At 46.5% G+C, this 12,359-nt stretch overlaps 1 protein-coding gene across 3 annotated transcripts in view; it reads right to left on the reverse strand.

Annotated features, from left to right (window-relative positions):
* CACNA1G (calcium voltage-gated channel subunit alpha1 G) overlaps nt 1-12,359 on the reverse strand; it is a 152,439-nt gene that overhangs the window by 117,219 nt on the left and 22,861 nt on the right. For all 3 annotated transcript variants that reach the window (XM_043497274.1, XM_043497273.1, XM_043497276.1), the window contains exons 5-8: nt 10,209-10,500; nt 9,165-9,257; nt 5,682-6,483; nt 1,691-2,055 (exon numbers count right to left, since the gene is read on the reverse strand). In XM_043497274.1, coding sequence (XP_043353209.1) covers nt 1,691-2,055; nt 5,682-6,483; nt 9,165-9,257; nt 10,209-10,500 — 1,552 coding nt within the window. The remainder of the gene's footprint in view (nt 1-1,690; nt 2,056-5,681; nt 6,484-9,164; nt 9,258-10,208; nt 10,501-12,359) is intronic.

Genomic DNA, 12,359 nt, shown 5'->3' on the forward strand with positions numbered 1-12,359 from the left:
CCAGAAGAGAACAACAAGGCAGCATCTTCTCCTCTTAAAGACTAGCTATGGGGACTAGATATATGTATCATGGACAGGAAGCCTCTTGCCTTCAGGGACTAGAGTGTATGAGACAATAGTTAGAGACTCTGAAATTATTCTACTTTGGATTCACAGGATAGTTGCCACAGCATCCACTGGAGAAACAGGAGCATTCGCTGTGAGCCGACCTCTCTAGGGAAGTGGGAATAAAACCTCCTTTTATGCCTGCAGTGGCGCTGACCCTTGCTGTGTGAACCCCAAAGTCTGTTGGCCATGGGCAACATTGCTGGGATTGCTGCACTGGCCTAAAACTGAGGCTCTCTGCTCGTTCCCTGGACAAGAACAGTGTAAGTAATGCAAGCATCAGCGCACAGCCCGGCCCATGGGAGCACCTCCGGTTAGCTCAGCCTTTGGCCTCTTGGTTGAGATTGCCAGCAAGGGGTACTAGTTGGGATGGGCCTGATCCAAAGCCCTAGATCCAAGCACTCCAGACTTTTGGGGACATCTGCACTGGAACTTTATGGCTTGGGCTCATCCCTGGGTTTTTTGTGATGTATCCTCGAGGAAGTTGGTTGAGGCCACCAAACTGCTGTGAGATACTGTGATACAGATCCATCATCACTATTGGTCTGAGGAAGAGCCGAAGTCATGATCTAAAAAAGGGAGACTGGAGCATGCTGCAAGAGAACTAAAACCCCCAAATCCAAGGGCCTGTTGCTCACTTTCAGTAAGGTCCCTTTACATTGACTGTAAATGAAAGTCAGGCCACAAACCTCCCGCCCTTTCCATCCGAACGGTTCTGAATGTCCTAGGGAGGTTTTCAGTAGGAGGAGCTGCCACTGACTCGCAGGGCTACAATGCCTGTGTGGAAGTTACCCGCAAAGCAGAGATTCACCATGAGAATGGAGCACTACCAGGCCTGATCAGTGCAGAGGTTTAGGAGCAAGCATTAGCTTGGGACAATGTGTGTACTTGCATGTACCAGACCTAACGTGATAAGCACCCATGAATGGTGCCAGATCAACAGGCCCTGGAGTTCTTTCTGCAGGCACAGTCCAGTTACAGCAGAAGCAGCTGTAGACTGAGATTTTCCATACTGTCCTGCCAACGGGTCTGACTGGGAGACGCCACCACTAAGGATAGGAGGTAGCTCAGCCTCCGTGGCCCATGAAATATATAGACTCTTACTGAGACAGCTAACAAGAGCATTATTGTGTGCCAGTTTGGGGAGTGGTTTGGGTTTTTTTATGAGGACACCTGCTCACTGGGACATGGCCTAATTCCCATCAGCTTCATTTCACGTAGGCCCGCAAACAGCCATCACATGGGGTCAACTTTCATGTCCACCAGCCTGGGCTGAATTCAAAACCAGCAACACAGAGGCAAAAGGCTCCCTATACCCCTCACCAGGGCTCCAACACTCGCTAACGCAAAAAGGAAGAGCCATTGAACAACAATTGGTAAAAACATAGCCAGGCCTGGCAAGCAACTAAGCAGGGGTCAAGGTTAATCATGTGGCTCATGGTAAAAAAAAAAAAAAAAAAAATCCCCCCACAAGGCTACGAGAGGAGGAGGAGAAGACTGTGCTAATGAAGTCTCTATGCTGAGCCTTCTCCCTCCAGGGAGCGTCTAGCTAGCCTCTGTATAACACAGAATGGGCTCTGCTCACCTGCTCGTGGTACTCGATCCCCATGCTCAGGGTGTTGATCAGAATGGCAATCATGATCCCCCGGCCAAAGTACTTGCTGTCCACAATCTTCCGGAATGTCTCGCACACCACTTTCCAGAAAGCCAGGATTTGGCTGCTTTTCCTTCCCTTGGTTTTCCCTCGCTGAGGGTCCCTCTGGTCGCTGTAGTGGATGTCCTGAGTGAATTCATACACCCCCTCGCTGTCCGAGTCTGCCATCTCATTGTCCATGAGCTCCAGGTCACGAGCCAGAGTTTTGATGCAGTAAGGGCAGCTGTCTGGGTTGCAGGAACCACTGTCCAGTTTCCCACACTGGCTAGAAATTTTGCAAGAACTTTGACAGGCACCTAAAACACAAATAAGCCGAGGTAAGAGGAGTCTGTTCCCTGCATGCTGGGTCAGGGAAGCTAAGGGTTCAAATGACAGGAACTCCACATTCATTTTATTACCATGTGACGCTCTCTGTCTAGCTCCTCCTTGTACAGGCTGACAGGAATCTGCTTGGTCCCTAAGTCTGCATGAAGGCCAGAGAGAAGTTATATTCTTGCTCCTTGTCACAGCACTGGCCCTTTAAGAGGGAAAGGCCAGGACAGCTGTGGCTAGTCAGCTGATCACCAGCTGGGCTATCAGAGAAGATGAGTCAGCCCTGACAGTCAGTCTCAAAAGGAAAAGGAGTACTTGTGGCACCTTAGAGACTAACAAATTTATTTGAGCATAAGCTTTCATGAGCTACAGCTCACTTCATCGGATGCATTCAGTGGAAAATACAGTGGGGAGATTTATATGCACAGAGAACATGGAACAATGGGTATTACCATACACACTGTAACCAGAGTGATCACTTAAGGTGAGCTATTGCCAGCAGGAGAGCGTGGGGGACAATAACCTTTTGTAGCGATAATCAAGGTGGGCCATTTCCAGCAGTTGACAAGAACGTCTGAGAAGGGGGGGGGGGGGAGAATAGGATAAACATGGGGAAATAGTTTACTTTGTGTAATGACCCATCCACTCCCAGTCTCTATTCAAGCCTAAGTTAATTGTATCCGGTTTGCAAATTAATTCCAATTCAGCAGTCTCTCTTTGGAGTCTGTTTCTGAAGTTTTTTTGTTGAAGTATTGCCACTTTTAGGTCTGTAATCGAGTGACCAGAGATTGAAGTGTTCTCCAACTGGTTTTTGAATGTTATAATTCTTGACGTCTGATTTGTGTCCATTTATTCTTTTATGTCCCAAAAGAGGCAGAGAGAGCTCTCACTGCATGCTCCCTGAGACTAGGGAATCAGGTCAGACAGGAGACCTGGGTAGTCGGAGCAGGAGCAGCAGGAAGTTCCCTGGGAGTGGTTGTTGTAGTGGGAACCTGCGCATGGGGGTGTGTGTGGGGGGGGGAGAGAAAGGGTCTCCAGAGAGAGCGCCCTGGGAGGCAGTGCTCAGTGAACAGAGCACAGGAGAATCCTGCCATAGGCCCTAAAGCAGGAGGAATTGAGAGAGGCAAAGGGAAAACTCCCCTGGGAGCTATAGCCCAGGCTGGGCAGAGGAGCTGTGTTTGTGGGTTTTTTGCCTATATTTGAGAAATAAAACTACCTGGAAAAGAGACTCTGGGTGTGGCAAGGGGTCCTTTGTGGGCTGGGGACAAGCTATTACCCTACATCCATAAAAGCTCAGAGCTTCTCTTTTAGACCTCAGGGGCTGTTCAGCTTCCTCACTCCCCTCTCCAAGATCCCAGCGCCACTCTGCTTTCTCACTAACAATATTATTTATTCCCAGTGGAACTGGAATTCCACAATTGGAGCTGGACCACATTTGTAAGCCAAAAAAGTGCAAAAATCAGTGACAGCGGAACATTTCATGAATTCGTGTCATTTTCGCCCAATTTTTTTTGTCAAAAAACAACAAAAATTCCGAAAATGTTGAAACATTTGGTCTTCTCATTTGGAAATTTTCTTCACATTTATTGAAAAAAAGCCCAAACGGTATGGCATTGAAACAAAACATTTCATTGTGGAGAGAATGAAACATTTAGTTTGACACAAAATAAAAAAAACTTTTTAAAAAACATTTTGATTCACCAGAACTGTTGAAATATTTTGTTTTTGATTTGACCCGCAATAAAATTTCATATTGATTTTTCAGAATTGCCAGGGAACCAAAAAAATCAGATATGTGCCCAGCTCTACCCACTCTCCTTTTCTTATCCTTGGTCTGTGGGGGCAGGATCCACAAATCAGGATCTGTCCTTTAGAAGTGTTTAGAAAGCATATAGCAGGCATTACAGCTAACAAATAAATAACAAGGCCCGATGCCTGTTCTGAGCATCTCCCAATTTCAGGAATTATTCTCTTATAAACCCCAGTTGCTTAAATTCCCCCAACCCTTGTACTGCACGTCCCAAGCAGGTTAAAGAGGGTCATGCAGAAACAATATACTCCAAGGATCTTCCCTTTATATAGTAAGTGGTTTTCTGCTGCCCACAGTGAGACATTTTCACCAGCCAAGGGATCCTTACCATCTCATTATACCTTTGGCTATTAGGGCTAACAGAAAGCAATCAGCTCCTCCAGAACCTGGAGCGTTAGGTGTTGTAATTAGAGACAGTGCAGCAGCCAGCGAGCGACTTTCATACTCCTGCTGTTTGCTGATACTTCAGAATTACTAGCTTCCCCCTAAATACATGATTCTCAAATCGTTCCTCACAATGGCAGCTCCCAGCTGACAAATGGTTCCTTCCCTTGACAGTACAGGCAGGATATGCTCCTATCATAGCTGCCTGCAAGAGGAACAGGAGTGTATGTCTGCACGTTCATACCTGACGCAGCCACAGTATCACCATTCAGGTTACGTGAAATAAAAACCAAGCTCTCCCGCCCCCACCCCAAAACCTTTGCCCATTTTCAGAGCTCAACTCAAATAACTTGTGGGGTTCTGGAATGATTGGAAAACCATGTCCACTTCATACACAAGGTTCCGGTCAGGAGGGCGAACTGGAAAGGTTAAAACAAAGCGAAAGGCCATTGGTTTTGGGTTTTTTTGTTTTACTGTGACAGAAAGTGGGCATGCCAGAAAGCTTCTACTAGAAGGACTTCCAGACCCCAGAGGCTGAGAGATTTGAACAAGATTTGGCTATGTTCCCAAACCCCAGGATGTAAAGGGGGAAGTAGTTTCGTACAGAGAAGGTCTTAGACTGGGATTCAGGAGACCTCGGTTCAGTTCCTGGCTCTACCACAGACTTCTGGCGAGATTCTGAGCAAGTCACTTAGGGCCTGATTTTCAAACATGCTGAGCCCCACAGTTGTCATTGCCTTGAATTAGAGTTGTAGGTGATCACAACCTCTGAAAATCAGGCCCAGAATCTCTCTGAGTCTCAGTTCCCTCTCTGTAAAATGGGGATAACCATACTCATGGGTGTATTATGAGGATAAAGTCTTTCCAATCTGTGAGGCACTCAAATACTACAGTAATGGGAAGCAATATAAGCACCTAGAGAGACAGCTATCCAAACCCAAACCAAACATCAAAGAGTGGGCAGTACAGCTAGCATTGAGGGCAGTGTTCTGTGTAAAGATGGTCCAGAACACCCCTGCACTTTGGGCAAATTAAGATCCAGATCTGCACTTTGTGGCTTGGGCCCAGCTCTAGTTTGATTAGGAAATGCTATGGTTTGAGGTGGTCAGTGGGACTGGGGAGAAGAGCTAGGCGAGACAAACTCTTACAAAAAACAAGATTTCCTGATAGTCCATTGCCCTAGGTCTTTGCTGGTGCAAAGCTGGGAAACAGAGACTTCCACTCAGGATCTGAACTCAGGATTCATTTTGCAGGCGGGAAGATTCTGACTTGGCCTTACCTGGAATGCCAGCTCCTGTACCTGTACTGTGGACTGAAAAGAATCTTGGAAAGATTCAGTGGAAAGAAAAAAAAATGAGGACTTAGGTCTTATTTCTGGAATGCAACCAAAGGCTGACCCCTAGCTCCAGCACTCACCTGTACTCTGGGTCTCCAGGAGCTTGTGCATGGTGCTGTACGACCCAGGAGGGATATTAAGGTTGGTTAGCATGCTAGCCCCAGGGTTCACTGTAGAATCTGCTACATTTTTCTCTTTCAGCATCTCATGGGAGGTGCTTGGGTGTACGGTGGGATAGACCTTACTGCCAACCACATTCTTGGGGAGCACCTCTGGGCTTGGTAAACTCAAGCCAGGCTGAAGGAGGGATGACCTGCAACGGATGGGCTCAAAGTGGCAATCTGCATGATAGATGCTGTGCACGGACTCTGCAGCAGCATTGGGGGCAGAATGGGGATTAGATGTTGTGGGAGGGAGCATGAGCCTGTTGGTGCCATTGTGGAGTGAGCTGGTTTCCACATCGCTGATCTCAGGGCTGGCGCGTGGTGCCCGCAAGTTCCCATTTCCCAGGTGGTAGTGGTGGTGGTGGTGGTGGTGATGGTGAATCAGATGGTGCACTGATGACCTTTTCCTCTGCCGATGTTTGCACAGCTGCCTCTCGGCCCCACTCTTATTCCTCGGGCTGGAGAGGAGACCCAGTTTGAACCCTGCCTCTCTATAGCCTTTGACCACCTGTTTGCTGGTCTTACGGGCAACATAAACCAGATATTTGAGAAGTTCATCATAGCAGCTACCCGGCTCCGAAAAACTGGCCAGTGTGCTGGCATTGGATAGGTAGCGGACCCGCTGCTCCTTCATCAGCTGGCTCTCTCGCTGCTTAGTCTCAGAGAACTGGGTGGCGATGACCACTAAGCAGAGGTTGATCATGAAGAAGGAGCCCACCTAAAGGAGAACAGAAGATGCCATCAGTCCAAGAGAGAGGGTGGTAGGGTATGTGTGTGATGACTACTGACAGCTGCTATCACAATGGAAACAAAGGACCCCAAACAGGAATCAGAACCCGTTGTTCTAGTCAGTAGAGCTGGCCAACATTTTTCAGACAAAAGACATTTTTTCCCTCACCAAAAAAAAAATAAATGCACATTTGGGTCTACCAAAATATTTTGCAAAGTTGTGCCGAATTTGCTAAACGGTTTTGGCTGGAAAAAAAAATAGTTGAAACAAAACATTTAGATTTTTCTATTCAAAATGACTTTGCATTTCAAATTTGTTTCAATTTTATTTTGGAAAAAAAAAAGTTAAAACCCTTTGAAAACAAAAGATTTCGTTTTGAGTTGAACCAAATAGGTTTTACTTGACGCAAAACATTTTTTTCGACATTTACATTTCTTTCCAAAAATTGAAAAGTTTTGTTCTGGGTCAACTAGAATAATGTCCGTCCCCTGCCTTTTTTTTTTTTGGTTTGGCCACTGAACCAAGCAATCAGTTGTTCACACAGCTCTTCTAGACACTGAACAAACAAACAACACAGCTTGTCTCTGCTCCAGGTTGCTCAAAATCTAATATAGGATATTGCGGACAGGTGAATAAACAGAAATGCGTGTGTGTGTGTTAGTTGTAATGGTGATCTCAGGAATCGCACATGGTCACTAGTTTAGCTGAAGACAGATCACGGTGGTTTGCAGGCATCACAGCAGAGATGGGTTTTAAGCAGGGATTTGAAAGAAGATGAAATGGCAGCTTTGTGAAATCTGTTGGAGGAGTTTTTCCCCCAACATAAGGGAGAGGACAGGAGACAGTGTGACGATGCTTGTGGGAAAAGCGGGCGATGGAGGTTGGTGTCATTGACAGAGCAAATGGTGGGGAGGACACACAAGAAGAAATGACATTCGCAAGGTAAATCAGGGCCATGCAGAGGAGGAGCTTAAAGGTGAGGATAGAAGCAGCTTGTGCTCAGTGAGGAGGTCGTGGTGGCAGGCAGCAGAAGGACACAAAAAGTGGGGATGAGAGGGCCATGGGTGTGGGTGTGTGTGAACGTGTAGGAGCAGTGGAGGTTGGACACATCTGACACTGATGCACCATAGGCAAGGGCTAATATTTCAGCAAAGAGTAGACATCACACCCTGACTCACTCACATGGTGGACGGCCCCCTGTCCTGTCTGCCCTGAGGGACATGCAGGAGACAGCCTCTCAGAATCCCCACTGTGGGGCCTCCCATGCCAGGTCTCCACGGGTGACGTCATATATCAAAAAGGAGGGAACATTTATTTTGACTAAGAGACTTTGCTTTTTTTTTTTTTTTAAATATCTGAGGTCCTCTTTGGGGTTTTGTTTCGTTTTTTGTATTTTATTTTATGTCTCAGCAGACACTGCTTGTAATTATCACAATTAACTGCATTAGAATGAAAGCACTGAGCCCTTTTGATAGGAGGCTTTTTCTTCTGGCAGCGTGTGGGTGGCTTGTGAAATCTTTGTTAACAGGATTTATAGGGATATTGTTACTCAAGAGCATCAGCTGTCTGTAGCCAAGGATTTGATATTTTATTCCAAAGTTGGGTTTCATTAGATTCTGTGTTGTGTAGATCACGGGCACTATTCAACCTTGATTAAAAAGAGCAACCAATCACTTCTCAGTCTTGCATTCTCCCCAGTCCCTCGTAATACAACAGCACAAGCTATAAATGCCTTGCTCTGCATTGTCTTTGGAATGCACAGAGCACAAGGATCTATTGCAGAGCGGAAGGAACGATCACTGAGTAGGAACAGAAACCCTTCGAGGACTCTGAGAACTAGAGATAGACTAAACAGCCTTTAACCTCCAGGTCATCGGTTCAAATCCAGGACTGGGTTGGTAATGACTACGAATGAGCACAATGGTGTTTGGTGGCCAACGTGCAGTGATTCTGGTGGCCTTGGTCCATGCCTAACAGGACAGGAGTCCACAACACAGAAGCTATCCCAGGTGGCAGTCTCAGCAGTCTCCAGAGATGTGGGCCTCAGCAGGTTGGGATTGAGGCGCAACTGAGCACGTGTGCTGCACTGAGGGCTCCAGCCTCCAGGACCATCAGTCTGACACTTTCCATCAAAGTATGAGCGATGGTGTTTTCTTGTGGGTGGAGCCTTTGACAGGCGCCATGCACCCAAAGAGCTCGAGCAGGCCAACACCTTTCAGCGGCAGGAAACTCACTTACTGTTTCATTGACTTTTTTTTTTAAATAAAAAGGCAAAGAGGCGAAGTCTCCTGCAAAGCAGGAAGAAGGATGAGGAGGGTGATATATTGCCGAACAGGAGGAGGCGGACCCACTGTAGAACAGGAGAACTTATACTTACTTCCGTTCATGTCTCCTGCAAAATACAGCTAGATGTACAACTACAGCAGAAATTCACCCCCCACGCAACATATTTCACCCCTTTAACAAGGAGAAATGGGGTTGTTTCAATGTATGTAAAACTCATCTGCTTGTCCTCCAGTGAGTTGGTTTCCACCTCTCCCAGCCTGGATTAAGTGCTTTATCCAACGCCCTTCCTGCCCACTCCTCTTCCCATTCACACCACTACCTCCTTCCCTGTACGCCTGAGCGAAAGGCGTGCTACCCACTGGGCGAGCTGAGACATCACTCACGATGATCAGAAGGATGAAGTAGATGAAATTGTAGAAGGAGTGAGCATCCATGACGAAGTACATGATGTCCACCCAGCCCTCCAGCGTGATGACCTGAGAGAGGCAGGAGAACGAACAATCAGTTCACCAGTCACCACCCTATAGGCCTAAGCTTTATTATGAATGACAGGAGGAACAGCACTCATGCCCTTCGTACTGGTCAGTGACAATCTGGTTGCACCAAGGCCATGTACTACAGCTCAGAGGGAAAAATCCTGCTCCCTTAAAGTCAGTGGCAAAACTTCCAATTAACCTCAACGGAGCAGTGTTTGGTCACCCAAGTTTTGTCGCTCTAAAATAGAGTCATGCTGAGGAGAAGGACATAAACCAATCTAACACAGTCTGCTCTCACCACAGCTGGAAGTAGCCTTTTCCTACCACCTCTTGGGCCAGATACCTGCTTAAAGTGGCACCTTGCTCTTGGTCTCAAATACACTGGTATGTTTCAGTGTGGGATGAGCATAGTATAGAATAGTGGGATGGATTCATTGTGCTTACAAAGGTTCATACACCATTTGTTAACATGGTTATTTAATACCACTCAAAGTGGTAATTGGAAACATACCTCATGTTAAAAAGCCTTATGGCAATGATGCTTACAGGGTCCCAAGAGCTGACGATGCAAAGAAAAGTGATGCACAAACTGAGTTGGAAGGAAACTCTTGGGTGAAATTTACTGCTGTGCAGAGAACCTGCAGAAAAGCCTGTATACCTCTTAAATCCCAGTTAATCCCTTCAATTGGATTTAAATGGTGCATAGACCTTCTACACAGGAGTGGATTTCCCTCCAAGTGAAGAAGGCTTCTTCAGACTGGACATCAAATTGCCTTCCTGGCAGCCTATGGGGCTCTTGCATTACTGCTCAAGGAGTGGAATAGCTATAGGAGAGCAAGTCTGGTCATGCAGATATTTGTGAACCTAACACTGATCAAGGTAGATTTGACCTGACCTGTGAGTACTCACTCTCAGCTGGGGTGAGAATGGGAGCCCGCCCACCATGCTCACCTGAAATATTGCAATCCATGCATATCCGATGTTGTCAAAGTTGATGGCTCCTTTGAAGGGGTTGTGCTCCCCAGCCGAACAGTTGGTGTAATACTGGTTCCAATTGACACAGGAGGTGTTAGTGGTGTCATTATAGGCGTAAAAGTCCAGGGTGCACTCCAGGCCGTCTTCCTTCCGTGTCGGGATACTGCGGCAGTAGCGCATTCCGTTCTCCCGAGGCTGGGAGCAGATGAAGGGATTTTCATCCTCATTCTCTGTCTGATAGTATCTTTCCATCTCTACTGTGTAGGGCCTGAAAGAGACCAGACAAGGGTGGGTTTTGCACAGTGACTAAAAGCAATCTGTCCAGAGAACAACAACAACAACAGTAACACTACAGGTATCTAACAGCTTTTATCCAGTATCTCAAAGCATTTTACAAAATGATTGAATTCACCCTGCAGAAGCTCTCTGATGTGACTTCATATTATTAATCCCATGTTGGGAAACTAAGGCCTGATCTACCACTTAAAAACTAGATTGACCTAGCTACACTGCTAAGGGGCATGAAACATTCATATCCCTGAGCACCATAGTTAAGCTGGCCTAACTCCCAGAGTAGATGTGGCTAGGTCAATGGAAGAAGTCTTCCCTCAACCTAGCTACCACAGCCTGGAGGGGAGGATTAGCTAAACCCCTTCCATCAGAGTAAGAAGTGTCTACAGTATGGAGCTACTGTAGCACGGCTGCACTGATGTAACAGTGCCTTTGTAGTGTAGACCTGGCTTGGGGCAAAGAGAGGCAAAGGGACTTGCCCAAGGTCACTCAGAGAGTCAGTGGCGGAGCCAGGAATAGCTCTCAGGGATCATGACTCTTACTCTGCTGTTACAATCACTAGCACGCACAGCGTCTCTTCACCTATTGAATGGCAAGAAAAAAAAGAGAAGCAGCAGAAAAAGAAATAAAGGTGGGGGGGAGGAAGTGAGAGAGGTAGTTTGGACACATTGCACCAAATTCCACTGTTAGCTGCCATGGTGTAACTCTGGAGTAATGTTATTGCAGAAGAGTAACTCCACCCAGATGTAGTCCTGGTTTACATTGGTGGAAGAGAGAGTAGCATGTGGCCCACAAATTTTACATCCTTTATGAAGTTGTTGTCACTGAAGTCAGATGGGAATCAGCCAGTTAAGGCCAATTTATCTTCTGCCCTCCCAGAGTTGCTGAGAACATCTGTGCAGCAGGAGAATGCATTGCTTCGATAGACTCCTTCACAAGGCAAGCACCACCCAAGGTTCCCTGCACCACTGTTAGCTCTCTTGCTTAGGGCTCAAGGTGACAGTTCAATGTCAGACAAGCTGAAAATTCCCTCCAAAGGTGGTCCTGGAACAAGCAAGTCCAAATCACATGCTCCAGGGGAGACAAAACAGCTCCATGGCCAGCTAGAAACTAGCTCATTCTTGCTCAATAAAGGGCTATTTCCTTAATGCCACCTGGACTCCCACTAAAGCTTCCAAAGCTATTTTTAAGCCTAGTTCGGCCCAGTTAATTCCTGCAGAATTGCCTTTAATACCATCCAAAGCTTAGCTAAAGTCCTGGAATTCTGGTTCAATTAAACAGCACCCAAACCAGTAGCTGCATTGGCTTTACGCAACCGCAAATCAGTTCATTTGCTCTATTACCCATTTACCTAAAGGGCCTTTCCATGTTAATGAAACTCCAGCTCCCCCCCAGAAAATGAAAGCTACAAGAGGCATGACACACTGTTCAGAGCTGAAAGGGAGAGGACTGAGATTCTCCCATTACCTCTTTGCATGGATGTAACAACTTGATCAACTCCTGGAATTTTACAGGCAAAATGATTCATGGGCTACCTACAACATTTCAGATCCTGTGTTTTGCATCTGGACCTCACACCTCTAGTACTGAGAGTATAGTTATATTTACTGTAGTTCTATTGTGTCTCTTTTGATGTTTTGGACACCGGTTCTTTAAGAAGAAGAATACTAAGGCCCTGGTTCTCAGCCTGGGAATTGACACTCCTGGGGTTTAGTGAATAGGTATCAGGGCATCATGACCACCTTGTCCCAGGCTAGATCAAGACTAGGGGAGAGCAGAGTTGGAGATGTCCCAGTCTGGAAAAGGTAGAGAACCACTGTATTAGGGGATATTCAG

The sequence above is a fragment of the Dermochelys coriacea genome, chromosome 14, assembly GCF_009764565.3.
Source record: "Dermochelys coriacea isolate rDerCor1 chromosome 14, rDerCor1.pri.v4, whole genome shotgun sequence".
In the NCBI taxonomy this organism is placed as follows: Eukaryota; Metazoa; Chordata; order Testudines; family Dermochelyidae; genus Dermochelys; species Dermochelys coriacea.